The sequence below is a fragment of the Sturnira hondurensis genome, unplaced genomic scaffold (assembly GCF_014824575.4).
Source record: "Sturnira hondurensis isolate 20B ecotype Veracruz unplaced genomic scaffold, ASM1482457v3 Scaffold0002597, whole genome shotgun sequence".
NCBI lineage: Eukaryota > Metazoa > Chordata > Mammalia > Chiroptera > Phyllostomidae > Sturnira > Sturnira hondurensis.
Window position 1 is genome coordinate 6,002,077 of NW_028075228.1, and position 21,087 is coordinate 6,023,163.

At 40.2% G+C, this 21,087-nt stretch overlaps 1 protein-coding gene across 1 annotated transcript in view; it reads right to left on the reverse strand.

Moving 5' to 3' along the window:
* Positions 1-21,087, reverse strand: part of CDH13 (cadherin 13) — a 1,051,180-nt gene that overhangs the window by 566,998 nt on the left and 463,095 nt on the right. Inside the window, exon 4 of the mRNA XM_037040313.1 lies at positions 18,722-18,838. Coding sequence (XP_036896208.1) covers positions 18,722-18,838 — 117 coding nt within the window. The remainder of the gene's footprint in view (positions 1-18,721; positions 18,839-21,087) is intronic.

Here is a 21,087-nt window from a genome sequence, read left to right on the forward strand (position 1 = left end):
TCAGAAGATAAATATTTTCCTCACCTTTGACCCTGGACAAATCATTTACATCTTCTCTACAAAGTGAGGTATTTGGACCAGGCCATCTACAGAGCTGATTCTGGTGCTAATGCTCTATGTTCTCTCTGGATTGAAGGAGGGAGTAGCCTGAAACATTGATAAATCTAAACACAACCTAAGGGCACAAAGAGTTTTAAGGTCAATTCTCCTGACCTCAGAAGGGGACTAAGGGACACTTCAGAGGCTAACAAAGTTTACTGGGGATGCCAAATGAGGATAAATGTGTGAATTGTTTGTTCTACAATTTTATACCAAAGGGCTAAGACTCTTGTTTAACTTAGCAGGTAAGAAGTCTTACTTTAGCTTGGAAAGATGTATTGCTTCAGGTCCTTGGCCAGGTCACTCCATTCCCAGGAGGCAAAACCCAGGTACAGAAACAAAAACATGAGGTGTTCTTGAGTCAAGTTCTATCATGTTCCATGTCTTAAGAATTTTTTTGCAGGATGGCTACTTACTAATGTTTCTGAGGAACAATAGAAGAAGGTGGGCTTTCAATGTCCCAAGTGAGAAGAGAAGGCTGTGATTGGATGTCACTAGTACATCAGGAAAAGTTGGGAAACCAGCTTAGTACAAAGAAGTAGTAACCAAGTTTTGTGCATGGAACTTGTCCATAGATTAATTATTATCATTATTATTACTGTTATTACCATTATTATTATTAGTAGTAGTGGTAGTCATATTTACAGTCCCACCTACAAAAAGCAGCTCAGATGTACACAGCAATTTATCCTAGCAGACAACTGAGAAACCAGTGTGGCTGTCTGATATTTCTTAATAAACACTTTATTAACAAAGAAAAAAAGAGACTTTGTTAGAAAATCTTTTGACTTGATGTTTGTTTCTTGGGACCCTAAACTTTTCATTCTTTGGTTCATAAAATAATCTATTGGATTAAATGAAAGCCTGTTCAAAACGAGAAATTCTCCCTGGCTTTGGCTAAGGATTCTCATAAAACTGGCCAAAAGTTTGCCTACTCCCCAGGAACTGGGGCCAGGAGGAAGTTCTCGCAGAACCTGCCTCCTTTGAATGGACCCCAGAAGCCTGGACATAACCTGATATCATGAGACCAACACAGTGACCTCCTCCAGTTCCTGACAGTCAAGAGAACAGGTTTTAGTGTGATCCAGACGCAGAACAGGCCCTTAGTCTGGCTGATATAGGTAGCCACTCACTCCTAAGCAGGAAAGAAACTGGATACATTTTTCTTTAGAAATAAATAAGTCACCTATCCCACAATTCATTATAGAATCAGAATAACAGATTCAAATTTAAGTTTCTACTCAACCCACTTTCACAGCTGTTTGATGGAATTTGCTAAAACTGACCCAATAATCCCACAGTTTGGCATATACCCAACTGAAATGTGTATATATATTCACTCAAAAGCATGCAAAGAATGTTATTGCAGTACTTAGTTTGCAATGGCCCCAAACTGGAAATAATCCACGTTGCCCTTAGTAGTGTAAAGGATTGAACATGGTATATTCAGAAAATGGAATAGTATGTATCTGCGATTCTCCAAGTGTGCCTAACAACTCTACTGACTGACTTCACCAAAGTAATGCTCAGCGAAATAATTATAAAATATGTGTTGTATGATCCCATTTATATTATGTACCAAACGGTGAAACCAGCTCATGGTGATGGAGGTCAGGGTTGGCTACACATGGAAGGTGTGGAGTTAGTGCCAGGAAGGCAACATGAAGGGGGCTCTGGGTCTGGTCATGTTCCAGCCTGTGATCTGAGTGCTGACCTCATGGGTATATTCTGTCTGTAAATAAATCATTGAGGTGCATATTTATAATTTCACACTTTGCATCTGTATATGATATTTTAATAAAGATGTCTTTAAAATCCCAGCTTCACCATTTTGAGGCATTAGAGAAGTCTACCAATCACTCAGTTTCTGCCTCTCTAAGGACTGTGAAACACCTTTGCATGGCTGTTGGGAGAATTAGTGATGGGGAATAGCACTGAGCCAAGTGCCCTTCTCATAGAGGGCAATTCTTAGTGGTGGCCAGGAGACAATTCAAATGAAGTGGTGTTTAATCATCAGAAAGAGAATATGAGTGAGAAAAACAGAGGGACCATAGGAGGAACTAGGAGGCTTCAGGTGTACTCCTCTATATTTCCAAGAATTTATGGGGTGTGTGTATCCAATAAGCTGTATTTTTTATTCTCAGCAGGGCTGAGGATATACTGTCCCATGTACTGTACAGCATAATGGGAACAAAATTGTTCCAGACAAAGGGGGTGTGGGGATGGGTGGGGCAAGGAAGCTGGTGGAGCCACAGTGAAGAGGAAATGGAAAGAAATTCATCAGGCTGGGGACATAGTGGATTTACACCTATCCCAGGTAGGAGTCAATTCGCTTGCTATTTTCTGGAGATGTGCTGTCAAACCAGCTTGTGTGTGGTTTGAAGTTTCATATAATGTAACAATCAGTCAATATACCTATTTACATACATAACTATGCAAAGATTTATAAATGGTGATGGTTCTGGCAGTAAAATTTACACCTGGGAGATGTTAGAGGAAACGACTAAATGCCAGTCGTTAGGGATAGTATGAGAGGTTTATAAACATTTTTGTGTCCTATACTTCTTTGGCACTTGGTAAATCCTGTGTCTTCTTTCTCAGAATGATATTTTAAGTGCAAATAATACATTGAATTAAAAGAGGAATCCATTTATTCATGGACCCCGTCAGGGTCTGTAGAACCCATATTAGAAACACCTGGAACTCAACGATGGCCGTGCAAATGGCACACCATACCATACAGCCACTCAAAGTAACTTAAAGAAAGACATTTGAGGATATTAAAGATGTTTCTGCGACCCTGGTGAGCAAAAACCTGGGACTGCCAGGTGGTGGTGCATGGGCACTGCATGTTTGGGGCAGAGTTTCTCAAACTGGGCCTTGGAACTGTGAGCATCAGTAGCATAGGGTGCTTGTAAGAGCGGTAACTCTCAGGCCCCACTCCAGACCTATGGAACCCAGATCTCGTGGGTTGAGGCCGGGAATCTGTGTTTTCACAAGTAGGTATGCACTTTAAAGGTTGGGAAGCACTGCCTTTGAATGCCAACAGTAGTTATCTCAAGTGGGGGTACTCGGGAGATTTTTATATTGTTATTGTTAAATGTATGTTTTCCTTTAAAGTTCTTCTAGTGAACACCTATTATTCTTATAATAGTGAGAAAAGTTACTAAGTAGAAAAAGACAAATTTATTGCATACCATGTCAGAAATGACTTCTAGATGCAAGTAACAAAATAAAAGCACCACTTGTGAGGAATTTCAAGTTGTCAAATAAATGAACTAAAATTGAGTGACATAGAGTCTGAATCATGCATACCAATGTATAGCCAAACATCAGATTAGAAGAAGAACCACTTTATCACACCATACACAAGAACAAACTCAAAACAGATTAAAGACTTAAATTTTAGACTTGAAACCATAAAAATCCTAGAAGAAAACATAGGCAGTAAAATCCCACACATCTCTTTTAGCAGTATTTTTTATCCTATATGTCTCCTCAGGCAGGGGAAACAAACAAAAATAAACAAGTGGGTCTACATTCAATTAAAAGTTCTTTCACAGCAAAGGACATTATCAAGAAAATGAAAAGGTAACCCACTGAATGGGAAAACATATTTGCCAAAAATACATCAGATAAGAGGTTAATATCCAAATTTATTTAAAAATTATAAAACTCAATACCAGACAAACAATCAACTCAATTTAAAAATGCACCAAGGACCTGGATAGACACTTCTCCAAAGAGGACATACACAGATGGCCAATATACATATGAAAAATTCTCAATGCCAATTATCAGAGAAATGCATTTAAATTAAAACCTCAATAAGATATTGCTTCACACCTGTCAGAATTGATATCATCAATAAATCAACAAAATACAAATGCTGGTGAGGATGTGGAGAAAACAGAACCCTAGCACGCTGTTGGTAGGAAAGCAGACTGGTATAGCCACTGTGAAAAGCAGTATGGAATCACACCAAAAAATTAAAAATGGATCTGCCTTATGACCCAGTGATTCCACTTCTGGGAATATACACAAAGAAATCTGAAACACTAATATGAAGAAATATATGCACCCCTATGTTAATTGCAGCATTATTTACAATAACCAAGATTTGAAAGCAGCCCAAGTGCACATCAGTAGAGGAGTGATTAAAGAAGGTGGTATTTTTATACACTGGAATACCACTCAGCTGTAAAAAAGAAGGAAATCTTATCTTTTGCATGGATAGACCTGGAGATTATTATGCTAAGTGAAATAAGCGAGCCAGAGAAAGACAAGTACTGTATGATCTCACTTATATGTGAATTTCTTGAGTAAAACAAACAAACAAAAAAGAGTAATAAATTCATAGATATAGAAAACAGACTGATAGCTGTTGGAGGGGGGAAAGTTTGGGGAGCTGGATGAAAAAGGTGAAGGGATTAAGCAAAAAACGAAAAACAAAACAAAACAAAACCTCTCATAGACGACAGTATGGTGATCACCAGAAAGAAATGGGGGTCGGAGAGGTAGAAGGAGGTAAAAGGGCAATAAATGGTGACAAAAGGAAAGCTGACTTTGGGTGGTAAACACACAATACAATGCACAGAGATGTATTCTAGAATTGTACACCTAGAACCTATAATTTTATGAACCAATGTTACCCCCAATAAATTCAATAAAAGAGAAGAAATTACTAGGAAGAAATGTATTGAGAATGAATTTGAGACTAGAAGGCCAGCAGTGAACACAGCTGTTTTCCATTTCTGAGTTAGCAGGGAAAAAAAATCAAATCCCCAGCATGGAAGGATAAACTAAAATCCCTGGTCATAGATCAGGCAGGGTGTGTGTGTTCAAACCTGGGAAGACATGATGAAGGGACATCTGAAACTCTTATGTTCCCACGAGCCTGTTGCTGCTGCAAAATGAGTCTCTTCCCTAAAAGAATGGCTTTCCGTCTCATCTGCAAGCCCATGTCTATATAACGTGCAAGTAGGTCCGCCTGCCCTGACAGGAGTTTGCTTTTATTTCAAGGAAGGACAAAGAGTAAATTCTGGAGGCAAGCATAACAAGCTGCTTTTGTTTCACAAAAGATTTACCATCCTGCAGTTAAACCCATAGTCCAGAGAACTTTCTTCAGCATCTTAGAACAGCATAATGTTCCCAGCTAAGAGGGCCCTTCCTCTATTTCCTTCACTCCCCATCATACACTCATATGCCTGCCCACAGATGCTATGCTTTCTCCAAGACAATAGATTCTGTCTAGATTCTGTCTTCTCTCCAGTCCCCCTGCCTCTCCCCTGCCCAGATGCCCTTCATTGCCCACCTGGACTCTTGCCACAGCCTCTGTCTGGGTCTCTCCTGCTCCTGGTTTTTAGTCTTCAGGTATGAGCCATTCCAACCAGACTAACCTTCCTAAAATGCTAATCTGGTCATATCATTCTCTGATTTATAACCCCCTGTCACCTGTAGAATAAGTTGCAAATCCCCCAAAGTAGTGTTTACAGTAATTCATCTTCTAGCCCTTGGTTATTTCTAGCCCTGATTTTATTTGTAAAGAGTCCTTGCATTACAGCCATATTCAGTTATTCTCAGTTCTCCAGACACACGGTCTTCTCTCTTGCCTCTAGACACTGGATCATGTTCTTCCCATTGCCTGGAGAACTCTCTTTCTTCCCCTTTGACTTCACCTTGCCTACCAATACCTACCAATGAGGCAAGAATCCTCATGGGAATGACCTCGTGGATCTTCTCAACTTCTCCACGTTCCCACAACTCTCTATCACAGTGCCTAGCTACCCATTTACTAGTCTGCACCTCCCCTAGAATGGATGCCCTGGCACATAGTAGTTCCTTGATAAAGATTCTTGAGTGAATAAATAAGTGAGACCCAGCCTAGGAAGAATGTTTGCCTGCCTGAGTGGCCTAGTTGACCCTCTTTCTTCATCTCCTGATCCAAACCACAGAATGCAATAGAAAACACAAGCATTTCTGATGAAACACCCACAGATGGGAACATTTAAACTTCCTCCCCCTAAAAGGGTCTTTGTGTCCACAATTTCCCCCATCATTGCTACAGAGACAGGCTAAGCCCCAATGCCTGGAAGCACTGTTCCTAGGGACATAAACCCACATCTAAGTCTTTCTCCCATGCCCCATTTGGAAGCCAGGGCTAGTTCCAAGCTAGACAAGGAAATAAAGTTGTGTTCATCATTCATTTCTTTCTCTCTTCAGAAAACCATTCAGTGGCCTGTTTCTGTCTCCATCCAGTTTCTGCCTCAATCCTCTTCAAAATTAGGACTAAAAATCTAACCACAAAAGGGCCAATGCATTCCCCACGGTGCCCTGGGCCCTGCACCTTCATAGCCTTTATCGACTGAGTCAGCCGTAGCCTCCTTGCTGAGAGAAACGAGCAGTGATATCTCTTAATTACACCATAGTTGGCCTTTTCTGCTTTCACTTTTGCTCCTGTGGCTCTCTTTAAACAAGGTTGTCAGCGGAGACACCAACAAAAAATGTGTTGGATGAAGCAAGACAGTGGCTTTCCTTGTCTGCTGAAGAAAGCCTTTTTCTTCTTGTCAACATATGGTCTATTTATTAAACTAAGACATGACCTCTGGTCTTGACTCAATGTGCAAACACATACATTAAATAAATTTGGTGAGGTTAACCTCATTTCTCCACACTTCACAGAGAGTTTTATCTCTCCCTTCATTGTTTTCCAGGTAGAATTGAGACAATTGTTACTGAATTTGTCAGCCTCAGGAAACTAACTCCAGAGATTTACTTATTTTTCATACTTTTTTTCTAATCCAGTGGGAATATCTAATGCTCATATAGGATTAGCCACTTTTCCCACTTGCCAACTCCATGATTATTCAGTAGCAGCAGCAACAGAAATCTCGAGAAGACTACTTGTTCAAATCAAATCTCATGTGTAAGCCCAATGCATAACATGACCCACCTTCTCCTGTCTTTGGTTCTTTCACTTTTGGGGGTTAACGTTTCTGAAAGGTTATAGAAAGAGGTGCCAAGGGGCATCATTTCAGTGTGTTGGCTTCTACAAAAAGTCATACACACACATACAATAAAGGGGTGGTTACAAACTCTAACACCAACTCACAGACTGAGAGTACAGGAAGGGCTAAAATATTTCCATATCTTTTTCCAGAGGAAGGGTTCTCTCAGTTTCCTGGGAGTCAACATTGTCAGACCAACAATGTTTTTTTTCTGTTGTACTACTTTGGGCTTATATTTAGTCAATGTTCTCAGAAGCTGGCAAATGGCTCTTTTAAAGTTATACTTTCTGGAGATAATGTGCATTTTTGCCTTTTTCTGTGTCTTCATTGATATTTTAGTAGAAATTTGGGAGGTCATGCATCAGCAGCAACCAGCCTGACACCATTTTAAACTGAAATCCAATGGACATTTAGTTTGATTGTGCTACAAATGTTACCTTCATGAGATTTTCCTCCAGTCAAGTGCTTCTCTTTTTCCCATTACACATATTTGGGTAGCACAAATGGGTGAATTGATGAGAAGCAGGAAATGATTCATTCCATTCCAATTTTGAATATGACAATTGTAAAGCCAAGCTTGTGTCCTACATGCCAATCTCCCTAGTACACAGTCCACTTTTTCCTATGCTAGTTGTCTGATTCCATAAGCATCCTTTGGTTAGCAGTGTCAAAGCAGCACCAGGTATCAACCTCAGTTCAGCTACCCCAGTTCTTGAGTTCTGGCTAAGAGAAGAATCCAGAACCAAGACTCAAATTATAAGAGAAAGTTTATTGAGAAAGTCAAAGGGGTGGAAGAAGTAAGTCATAGAAGAAATGGGCCAGAAAACAAGTTACAGCAAAAGAAGGGCCTTTGGAGCTTAGGAGAGAGAGAGAGATACACATCTTGAGAGACAAAAGAGGGAAGAGAGATTTGGGCAGGAGAGAGAGAGAGAACACCTTGGGAAAGTAGGGAAAAGACATGGGCATGCTCCATAGAGACAGCCGCTCAAGAGATTTTTGTGTAGAGGACAGGTGTGTCAGAGCTGAAAGAGCAAAGGTGCAAGATCTGCTTCTACTTTGCACTTGGATGTGCGACAAGTTACTTAATGTAATACAAAGAGCAGAGTTATCAAAAAATGATCCTTGAGGCTCACCTTGGACAAGCAACTAGCTAAAACCTGAGGTGAATGGGTGGATGGGTAAGCCACTCCTCCATGCTGGAGGTTCTACTCAAGCATAGCTCTCCGTGGGGCCAATGCATCCTGACCCCATATAGCATCACACTGCATGGGCCCCAAGGTGAGTGTTATGCTGGAGGCAGATTTTACTGCCAATTGTTAAATACTCAATAATTTTGCAAACCAGTACCATGACATTGGCCACTGTGGGAGTATTTATACCAAAGAAGGTAGAAACACTATAAATCAGGGATCTCCTTGCCCCTAAGAGCTAGTTTCCCAGTATACTTGTGCCCAAGGCATCTCCTTTGAGCATCTAGAATCTAGACAATTCCTATAAATCTGGGTACCTGCACTTAGTTTGCCATACACTCCAGGAGTTTGATCATCCATCCACTGACAAGGTTGTATTTGATCTGGCCGACTAAGAAGGAAGCACTCTGGGAGCAGAGTGCCTTTCCTGGAAAGCCCATACCATGTATTCAGCCATCTGTACAGGCCTGGGCACTTCTGTTTGATGGATGATGGGGAATGGGAGGCAGTGCTTCTCATTTTTAGCTGACCCCTGGCTTACACATATCCTTTTTTCCCAATGAAACCTATTCCTTAACTCACACCATATGCTATTTTGAAATCCATCTGGAGCTGTGGTATGTGGCTGGTGGCAACGCAGAAGGAACTAAACTTCTATTAACAACTCAATTTATATCACAAGTAGTGTCCTGCACGGTGTTCTAGCCTCAGCTTTCTCAACAGCACAATGGGTGTATAATATTGGTTTCTGAGAGTGTGTACGAGATAAATGATGATCCATGTGAGCACACTATGCAAACAGCAAAGACCCACAGAAACTGCACATTCACATATATTCTGGTGGAGATCATTGGTTTGGAATTGAAGAGTTTTAGGTTTCATATCAGCATGGACACTCTCTTGGGCAAATTACTGAATTTCTCTCCATTTCAGCTTTTCCATTTGAGAAATGGGTACAGTACTTTATAGGGCTGTTATAAGAACTGAAGGGAATAACTGGGATAGCCATGTCTGGCTAAGATCCTGACACTCTTTGGATGCTGAAGGTTTTAGTTGAATTCAAAAACTCCCCAACTCTCCAACTTCTAGGGTGCTAATTCACACTGAAATGCCAGAACCTTTACTGTTCACAAAAAAAATAAACATAAATTCAGTCTGGGCCAAATGCATATAACAAAATTTTGGGAAACTTTCAAATTGAGAACTGAAAGAGTAATAAACTCAGGGCTCAAAATATTGCTTCCTCCATAGGCTCAGATGCCTTTATTTGCTAGATGTATATCATGGAGGTCATTTTTGCTTTTATATGTATTTGGTAAAATACCAAAACAACTCAATTATGTTACATCCTTAATTAAACTTGTGGAAAACAAGGCAACACTCAGTAATGAAGAGTATAAGCTTTTATTAGACTTAGCAAAATAAGTTAAAATTAACTCTGTTCAGTTGTGAATAAAGATAATTTTTTTATTTTTTAATTTAAGTAGATTTTAAATATCATTGTCTGTATAAGCAAATCCCAAAATATGAGACCTTCCTTCCTTCCTTTTCTTTTCTTTTCTTTTCTTTTTCCCTTCTTCATTTCTCTCTCTTTCTCTTTCTCCCCCCCACTCCCCCCAGACACACACACAATTTATCGACATCGAATTTATCATTATCTGCTAAGGATGCTTCTATGACCTGACATAATGGTTGACTGTCAAGCAACTTATCTGGCAGCCCCACTGCCACTGCGGAAAATTAAAATTTATAGGAAATATCCAGACTGACCATATAATGGTCTGTTAATTTCACTTTAACAACAAACCAGGCTACAATCATTTAATTAACCAGTAACCAGTAAATGCCTTATCCAACCAACCATAGACCTGGCTAGAATTCAAGTCAAAGAATATTTGAGCCCCTACTGTGTGCCTGGTACCATAATGAATCACTGCACTTGATGAATCATAGTTAATGGGAAGATTAAAGAAATATAACAGAAATTAAGTTGCTGCTCAAAATGTGTTATATAATCAAAGAAATATAAACATGTATAAAGGAGATCAAACAAAAATTTCATAGTGGAGACTATCAAAAATAAGCTTAGACCTAGCACTGCTAATAGAAATATAATACAATGCATATAATATTTAATTTCCTGGTACCCACATTTAAAAAAGTAAAAAGAAACACATGAGATTAATGTTAATCATACTGTCAGAGGGTGCAGCCAGGGGACCCCTACAAAAAGGATTTGTCATGGAGTCCAGAACTCAGGTTGTCCAGGGAATATTAAAAATATGGGATGTCCTCACCCACACAAGTCTGAGCTGGGGGGATGGGATACAGGGAGCAGGGCCATTGAGTGTTCTGCATAGCAACAGTTTTACAGATAACCTCTAGAATGGTCATTTAATGTATCTATAACCTTTAACTTGTTTTATAGATATGTTAAATAGCTGTGGCCATGCTTTGAGTCAGGGAGAAGGGAGTGACTTCCTCCCAAGATGTAACTGGGACGCAACTCCCAGCCCCCATTACAGTGCCTGCATGAGAGCTTGGAGATGATTGGCTCCACACCATGGGGCCACACCTGCCCAGACTCACCATAGCAGCCCAGTAAAGCTGGAAGGATATGGGAGTCCTGGCAAGTGTAGCCAATTGTGAGAGGAGTTGGAAATGGGGCTGCAGAGGAATATTGGCATGGAGATTTAAATGCAGATGCGGTAGCCACTGAAGAGAGAACCACACACTTTTGGCCAGAATGGGGACTCCCGCAGCCCTGTGAGAGAGAATCATCATGTAGCTTTAGCAAAGAGAATCATGTGGCTTTGGTCAGAGTGGGGGGCCCCCCACCCCCTGCAGCCATGAGAAGAATCATCAAGCAGCTTTAGCAGAGAACCACCAAGCAGCTTTAGCAAAGAATCACCATGCAGCTTTCTATTTCTTTTCCTGAGATATGGTACCTGGGACTGGGCAAAGGGGGAAAGAAGGACTATGTGTGTTTGTGGGTGTTTTAAGGGACTTTGGGATTTTGATGAAGGCATTAAGTCATTACTCTTAAGTCTGTATAACTTGAATAAATAATTCCTTTCCTTTTCACCAATCTCTAACATGGAGAGCTATAATTCTCTGGTGAAGGGAAAGGCAAACCTAGTACAGGGGGACCCCAGGAGAAGGGGGGTCAACTAGGTAACATTGTGGGACCCCCTTCCCTGGCGGCCAATCAGGGAAAATCATGGGAGACTACATGTGCAGTAGCTTTTTTTTAAAAGAAGTATTTTATTTATTTATTTTTAGAGAGAGGGGAAGGGAAGGAGAAAGTGGGAGAGAAACATCAATGTGTGGTTGCCTCTCATGAGTCCCCTACTGGGGACTTGGCCTGCAACCCAGGCATGTGCCCTGACTGGGAATCAAACCAGTGACCCCTTGCTTCACAAGCCTGTGCTCAATCTACTGAGCTACACCAGCCAGGGCAGTAGCTTTAAAGTAATACAACTACTTGTACACGCACAGTAAAAGCCTGCCAAAACTAGCCAGGAAGGATCCGCCCTATAAGACTAAAGTTCCTCCAGCCCATGAGGCCAATCTCTGCTTGGAGTTGGCCTGCTCCCATGTTCTCTGCTATAAACTCTGGGTGTTTGGTTCAATTCTTTGTCCTGATCACCAAGAACCTGGTTACCTATGCCCACCAACACAAAGTATGTTTATTTCAACATGACAGCAATATAAGAATTACCAGTCAAAGAATGGATGTAGACAATGGTGTGGGGAATGAGTATGGAAGTGGGGGTGAGCTGGGAGGAGGGAGTGAAGAGAAGAATGGGACAACTGTATTAGCACAAACAATAAAAAAGATACTTTCTATATTTCTGTGAGTGTTTACTAAGTTTTCAAAATCCTGTGTGTATATTAATCACACACCTCAATTTGGACATTATATTTTCAGCAAAAATATTTGACCTGTGTTTAGACCTGTATGAGCAGATTAAAATTTACAGTTGAAAAGTAGATTCATGAGCCAAGTTGTTCCAATAATTGAATCAAATAGTCATTTTGAAGTTAAATTTAAATGAGCTTCTCAATTGCATTAGCCACATTTCAAATGCTCAATAGCCACATGGTAGTTAGTGGTTACCATATTGGACAGTGTAGACACAGAACTTTCTGCAATGGCACAAATGTCCCACTGGACAGTACAGCCTTAGAATGGAAACAGGGCAGCCCCTGTGGAGTGAGGAGGAAGAGGGTGTGTCAGAGAAGAGGGAAGAGTTCAAAATCAGGGGAATAAGAAGGGCATAGGTATAATTGGTATTGCTGAATCTAGAAATAAATCCCGCTGTTCTTTTCCCCATGAATTTTTGAGTTTTGAGCTTCTGGACATTTTAGATCCCCTATATTCAAATTTTTCTTCTATATACTAGCCAATGGTAAGTTTTAGTTACTGAATAAAATTGCTAGTTGTTTAAAATGGGGAAATTAAATTTCTGCAAGGAGGCATGTTGTTAGATTTGGATAAGAGCTGTGAATTGATGGACTTTAAAAGAGGTAGAGGACTGACCGTGATTCCATAAAACAAATCCGACAATAAGGTGGAGCAAGGGGCACTGGGCCTCCATTTCTGCAGGAGGGTGAGCCTGACTGGGGCTGGGGATCAGTATCAGGTTTCTGGCCCAGCCTCTGGGGAAACAGATCAGCACCTAGGAGTTCTCGAAGTGAGCAAATGATGTGCATAGTGTAAAACAAGTTTAATTCTAATACTATTAGGCTCCTTAGTGCCTATTTGCATAATAGGCATGTAAGTGGGCATAAATAAGAGGTATGCAATACTTGGATGTGGGGAGACCTCTAATTATCATATATCCAGAACTCTGAGGAATATTTAGCAACCACCATAAATCACCCTTATGTCTGACTGACATTCATGACGCAATCAAAGCTGAGTCCTGGTTCAGTGGTTTTCATGTCTTGGTCTAATGTTGGTTCTTGATCTATGTTGATTCTTTACAAAAAGCACATGGTCCAATTACATATTTCTTCCATTCTGGGTTAAAGATGTCCTTCTAAAGGCCCATTCAACCAATTTATGAAGGATGTAAAAAAAGGATTTTCAGCAAAACATACGTTCATGGTTTTGATGAAAAAGGTTTGTGATAAAAGTAGAATCTCTAATAAGCATTTCATAAATGACTTGTCTTTCAAACTTAATATAAAACAGAATAAAATACGTCTCCCAAGACCTCTTTGCCTCCTCACAGATTTAAAGTCCCCTGCTCTCAATCAATTGGGTCTAAGAAATCAAAATTCTCTAAAGATGCAATCAAATATTTATCAGCAAAAGTTGGTAAGACTGAGAAATTATTTATGGCCCAAATTTTGAAGTAGTCACACTTTGAAGGGGGAATAAGACAGCATGTGCTGCGAAGCGTGCACTTCTTACCCAGGCACACACTCCTAGATGGGGCCTCCCTGCTGTCTGGAATTCAAAACCAGGAAGGAAATCGCAGGTTTGAGGGTGTGTTCATGACTGGGTGTGTTATCCTCTTTTCAGAAACATTCAGAAATATAATGGGAAAGCAGCCCCCAAATTCTAGTAATTTAGTTTCTTACCAACCAATTTATTTGGCAGATACATGAATTATGCATCAGTCAAAACTGTGTCTAATCCCTAGAGCGGCCTGCATGACTTTCTGTGAATATACAATTCTACAAGGCACAACCCTTAACTGGGAAAACACACCACGGAGGGCTCATGCCTAAAGCAACTTGCTTGGTGTCTTTACTCTTTCGTTAAGAGCCTCCTTTCTTTTAAGGAATTCAGGTTGCAATAAAATACAACAAAAAAAAAAAAAAGAAAAAGAAAGAAAGAAACAGATACTTAGTTTCCATTCAACCCCCTGAAGTACAAAACGAACGAAAAAAGTACCTTTGGGTCACCATGCCAACTCTTGTGTTGTTTATGATAATTTTATATTTAGCTAAACTTAATTTTTCTAGCATTGTATAATGAAATTTCTAAACACAGAAGAAAATAAAAAANAAAGAAAGAAACAGATACTTAGTTTCCATTCAACCCCCTGAAGTACAAAACAAACAAAAAAAGTACCTTTGGGTCACCATGCCAACTCTTGTGTTGTTTATGATAATTTTATATTTAGCTAAACTTAATTTTTCTAGCATTGTATAATGAAATTTCTAAACACAGAAGAAAATAAAAAACAGAAAGAAGTTCATAGTGATCCACTATTCTCCCATCACCTAGAATCTACCATTAACAATCTACTACACTTGTTTTATCATACATTTATTTGTTGATGCATCCTCCTGCAGTCCACATTATATTTTGGTGTGTTTCAAAGAATTACATTTCATCTTAATGCTGTTTTAAAGAGAGAAACTGTCAGCAAGTATATTTCATTCCACAAAAGAGGATTCTCAAACTGCACCTAGCAGCACTGAGCATACTGGTAAGGACTCAGACTGAAATCTCAAAGAGCTGTCACAAAGCTTGTCTCTGCTGTCTGGGGACTGTGTGACTTTGGACAGGTTCCTCTGAGTCTCATTACTCTCATTTGGCACATTGGAAGATAATCTCCACAGGGTTGCTATGATGAGAATTAAATATACTAGATGAAAAATGCTTACGATTTACAGTAGTGGACAAACAATGAATTTGTGATGATTTTTTTCCCCTCTGTAATCTTATGAGATCAAGCACTTTGTCTGTTTTCCTTTGTCTTTAAACCCCCAGCCTCTAGCACAGTATCTTGTAAAAAGCAGACACTGAATGATATGAATTGTTGATATGAATTGAGTTGAATTTCAGAGATTTTCCCTCTTGGGATGTAGCAAATACTTATTGATGGAGAGAGGCAAACACAGTTGGCTTCAAAGGCATGAGACACAACAAAAGTAGTTCAGGAAATGAATTGGGAGCAGAGGATAAGACAGAGAGAAAACCTAGCCTGCAAAGAAAAAGTATTTATACTAAGTTTAGTGATGGAGCAGAAGTGCCCTCTCCTGTCCCTCAGAGCTCACCTTTTCACACCACTGGCTTCCAGCTGCCACAGGCTTGCTGCCTGAAGGCTCTCCCAGAAACCTCAGAAGGCTGTTGTGCCTGTGTACAGAGCTCAGGGCAGGCCGAATGCATTGATGGATCCATGCCTCTAGGACTGGCCCTCAACCAACAGGTGGTGGGGTTGGTGTGTAAATATCCAAGGTCCCTTCCCCATGGAGTAGGTAACCCTAACAGAGATACCTACTGGCTGTGAAACACCATTTCCTAGTGTTTCTCTATGGGATTATAATCCAGTCACTCAGAGTGGTAGCTATCTTGATAAACAAGTTTCCCAAGTGGCTGTTTCCCTTCCCTTCTCACTTCATCACTCCCTTTCCAGCATTTTCTTTATGTTCTAAATAACAAACCTGCATTTGAATCCTTGTCTCAGCAAACTCGAAGTAAGGAAAGTGTCTTTATTTTTATAACCACAGAATTTCTTCAAATGCAATGCTACACTGAAGTCTGATTTAGAGCTGCCCTCACTCAGGTACTTTGGGTGGATGGGTTTTATGAGGGGGCCAGAGCCTTCCCTCTTTGGTCTCTTCTCCTTTCTCCCCACCTCCCCAGCACTCACTGCAGATAACCTATAAGCTCTCATAGCTCTGCAGAGCAATGCTTATCAGCTACTGGTGAAGTTGATGATGATAAAAGATATAAAGAAAAGAATAAGGTGAATGAATAAAATTAAGAAAGCACAAAAAGTAAGTTTCTTCAAAAGCATAAAGAGCATGGAAAAACAAGTAGTTTTTGGAAGGCAGTGCAATTATTCTGCAAAAACCATCTGGAGTTTTGGGAGCTTTCCCACATTACAATGTTAGTAGACTATCACATTTAGGAAAACAGTTCCTTTGTAGAGAATCCTGGCTGAGGCCCCACGTGGGCAGTACACAAAGCACAAAGGAGAGATGATTCCTCAGCTTGGAAACAAAATCTGTTGAGAAACAATGCAGAATAATTTCTCTAGTTAGCTGTATAGTTATTGACCCATTGTGTATCTCAAGGAAAGAGGATTATGACAACTATCTAAATATACTTAGAAGGATGAACATGTGTGAAAGAAGGAAGCTTTAGGCTGATGACATAATTTAATGTCCACATCTGGGCACGTTTAAGAGAAAAGGTGGTGCTAACAACAATTATGCCAGGACAACCAATTTTCCAAGCAGCTGAGATATATGACTACCCTTGTCATAACCTAATTAATAGAACTGAAACTCCAATACTGAAATTATTATATATCAGTGGTAGACAGGAAAGGAGAACATATTTTAGATCAGACCTCTGTAAACTTGAGTGTGCAGAAGAATCACCTGAGAGGTATGCCCAAAGAGATTCCCGACTTCATTCAGAGAGTTTCTGGCTCAGAGGGTCTGGGGGGGGGACCCCAGATTATATAAGCAATCAGGTGATGCTCTGATGCTGCTGCTTCATACTCTTGAACAAGGGCTGCTTTAGATCAGCGGTACTCAGCCTTGGCTGTACATCAGCAATTATGCGAGATCTTTTAAAAACATGGATGCTTGGTCCTCAGCCCCTGGCCAACTGAATCAGTCTCTGGGGGTGGAGACTGACATCTGTATTGTCACTGCTCCAGTGATTCTGAGGCCCAGTGAAGGCTGAAAACTCTAGACTTAATGACCAGGCCTACAACTTCGTCTTTGGAACTGTTTGGGGGCAGAGCCTTGCAGACTTGAAGACTCTGGTTCCTTGGCAATTGCCATTGTTGGCTTCAGGGACAGTTACACAAAACCATCAGAGTGGCTGCAGCTGTCAGAAGGGGCCGGGCTCATCTGCCCCACTCCGTCCACTTGGAGCAGCTCTGCTTCCCTTTACACCATATCCTCACCCCTGGCAAGGTTTTGGTTAAAGAAAGACATCTGGCACAGTGGTAGTTTAAAATTATAAATAGAGTGATTACAAGGACACTGGATAATCAACGTTTCTAATTTCTAATATAAGTAGTATCGATTTCTAGTAGTCCAAGTCACCCTCACATCTCCAAATCACTATGAACACTCTTCTTAGCTCATCTCTTTGTGTCCACTCTTCTCTCCTGCTCAACTCCGCTCCTACAAATTTTTCCCTGCAAATCAGCCAGAAGGACCTTTCAAAACACACACACACACACATGCACACACACTGAGAAGACCTTACAAGGGTTTCTTGCTGCATGCACAATGAAACCCCACCCCTGACTATGGCCCCAGGACTTCAGTTCTTACCACTGTCTTCTTTGCTCACTGCATTGTAGACCACTGAGCATTTTGCTCCTAAAATACACCCCATTCTTTCCCATCTCCAGGCCTTTTCATGTGCAGTTCTCTCTGCCAAGAATGCGGTTTACCCAGATATTCCCATGGCTGTCTCTTTCTCATCCTTCCAATCTCCATTCAAATGTCAGTAACTTCAACTGGCCTTCCCAGCCATCTGTGGAAAGATTCCTTCTTCCCTCTAGTGCCCTTTACTCTTTTCCACATCATTTCGTTTCTGTTTTTCACAGCATTTGTTATCTTCCAGTGTTTTTTTTGTTTATATATTTACTCATTGGGATATCTGTCTCCTCACAAGCTCTGTCACAATAAGGGCTTGCATGCCTGTTCACACCTATATGTATCCTTCCAAATCCTGCAGTCCAGCATATAACAGGTACTCCTTATTTATTTACTGAATGAGTAAATAGTCCAATAGCCCCGGTCATGAGATCATTCATTTACCCAAGCACTATTGTTCAAATTTCAAGTTTACTAAGAGTAAAAATTGTTTAAAATAGAAGTTGATTCTCCACTTTGACTCTTCTACAGGGAAAGAACGTGTTCACCAGGCAGTGGCAGTATTTCTGTTGATTTAGCAGTGACTTTCTTCTTGTTGTTTTGATTTATGCAACAGTGTTTTCTGGCTCTGGTTAGTATGATTTAATTTCTTTGATCTAGTTCCTTTGATCTGAGTTTTTAGAAAGCTGACCCAGTGGTGCTCCTGGAATAACATATTTGAAAACTAGGATCTAAATTAAAAGACCACATATCATCATACTGATACAGTAAGGGAGCTTATCTGGATGGTTGCCTCGATGTTATCTATAAAAACAGTGAGTCTGTTTCTAACCAATGACATCCTTCTGACACAACTTCAGCATCATTATCTACCATGCAGATCTCCAAGTCATGACATTCAAAGCTGCTATTTTTTTTTGAAAATGCTGCTTTTTATTGCTGTTCAGTAAGCTCTTGACTTCTGGGGGCTCTTTTTGGCAAAAGAGCTTGGTCTTCTATCATAGAGGAATTGAGTCCAATTCCAGCTGGTCACCAAGATAGTCAACTTGTCTTATATATGCTCATCTCTTAATAAAAAACATGCTTTTCTCATTTGTCTTTTGTCTCACTTACCTTGCCAACATCTCTTGGGAAAGGTTGTCTCTGATTCTCTGGAATTAAAATGGGAGATACCACAATGGACCTCTTTTGTCTTGGGACAGGAGAAGTTCTTGCAAATTTAAATATATCCTAAAAGAGAAAGAACATAATCAAGTGACCCCACGGAGAGGATGGATCAGTCTGCTCTGTGAGATATGGCCCCTTTGTTGTGAAGGCATATGGCTGTTTGGACATTGTTAATTTTATTCTATCAAACCTCATTAGCGTTAGCAAGTACATCCTTAGAATTATACTGAGGCTGACATTGTGATTCACAATGACTATCATTAAGCTATTTAATCCCATTTTCTGAATCATTCTATTCACACTGTCAGTCTTGATTTATACTTTTTTTAGCAGCATGTATTCCCGCGCTGCTCTTTATCTGCCAAGTGAGAGGATTGTTCACCTGGCCATGAACCCACAGAGCTCACGGGGTGCAAAAGTGACTCTCCTCAGGGCTAACTGCAAGGCCCTCCCCACACAGATGAATGGGGACTGAGAAGCAGTCACAAAGTTCCCCACTGTCAGGCATTACGGACACCTGTAGTTCACGTTTTCTCAAGGACCATTTGTTCTTATTATTACATTGAAGACTGATGTGATGTGCTCCCCACTCAGTGCGTCCCAACCTCCNCTTAGAATTATACTGAGGCTGACATTGTGATTCACAATGACTATCATTAAGCTATTTAATCCCATTTTCTGAATCATTCTATTCACACTGTCAGTCTTGATTTATACTTTTTTTAGCAGCATGTATTCCTGCACTGCTCTTTATCTGCCAAGTGAGAGGATTGTTCACCTGGCCATGAACCCGCAGAGCTCACGGGGTGCAAAAGTGACTCTCCTCAGGGCTAACTGCAAGGCCCTCCCCGCACAGATGAATGGGGACTGAGAAGCAGTCACAAAGTTCCCCACTGTCAGGCATTACAGACACCTGTAGTTCACTTTTTCTCAAGGACCATTTGTTCTTATTATTAGCTTGAAGACTGATGTGATGTGCTCCCCACTCAGTGCGTCCCAACCTCCAGTCATGGGGACCTCACTGTCTGGATGTCTGCCTATCTATTTTAACTAGATAAATGTGTGCAGCATCCCTTTTATATCACTATTTTAAATAAAGTACTGGTACTTATTTTTTTAAAATAGAGGAAAATATGAAAATTCCTGGAGACCAAATGATGGTATTAAGTTGGAGATAGAAACTCCAGGAAAAAAGCTCTTCTTGTAAAAAGAGAGATAACAAAATGGCTGGAGGGGGTGTGAAAGTGTTGTTTGCACCAAACTGAGACTTTCTCCTTGATCTGATCAGAGGACTGAAAAAGAACTGAAAATAGAATATCATTTTCAATATATAACCTAATCTTATTTACTGCCGCATACTAAAATTATCTTACTTATCATCAAAAGTAAGTACCTCAAATTTTTAAATCTGGTTCCTATCAAAATTATGTGGCAAATGATATTTAAAAATCATCGCTGACACATGCCCCATAAAAGTACAAGTATGCATACACACATATAATATATACATATGTATTCATGTATACATATGTGCAAACATATACAGGTATACACATATATATCATAGTTTAAAGGGAAATCTACATAAAATAAGATCAGCAAAGCCTATGCAAGCTCCTATAATAGTCTTTCTCTTGATTTTGCGGGAGTGTAAAATGATGGTATTCTAGTGGAAAGCAATCAGGTAATATTTACCTAGTGAGAAGGCAGTGAAAGACAAATACCACATGAACTCACCTATAAATGGAACATAATCAACAAAAAAAACAAACAAAGAGAATAGAACCAGAGATATGAAAATAAAGAACAAACTGACAGTAACCAGAAGGGCAGGGGAAGAGGGATTATGGGGGAACGAAGGAAGGAAGAGAGAAGGACACCGAGGAGCATGTATAAAGGACCCACGGACAAAGCCAAAGGGGGAAGGATTGAGGGTGGGGTGGGAGAAAGTGGTGGCAGAAAAATGGAGACAATTATACTTGAACGACAACATAAAATGTTTTAAAAACAGAACCTTACAAATGCACATGTTTCTCACTCTGTGATTTCACTCCTAGGAATACACACAAACTGTATTCAATTCAAAAGAACAAAACTCTATGCAGGAAGGTGTTTAGTGAGACATTACTTACAAAGGGCAAAAATGGAAACCAACCTACCACCACAGGACAAGGTTAAATTTGGGTCCACAAGAGGGAGATACTATTATGTACTATCCAATATAACTGTTGTAAAGACTGTGTTCTAACTACATTATCATCATTGACTGTTACCACAATCACTACCACACACTACTATAACAGCACCCATTT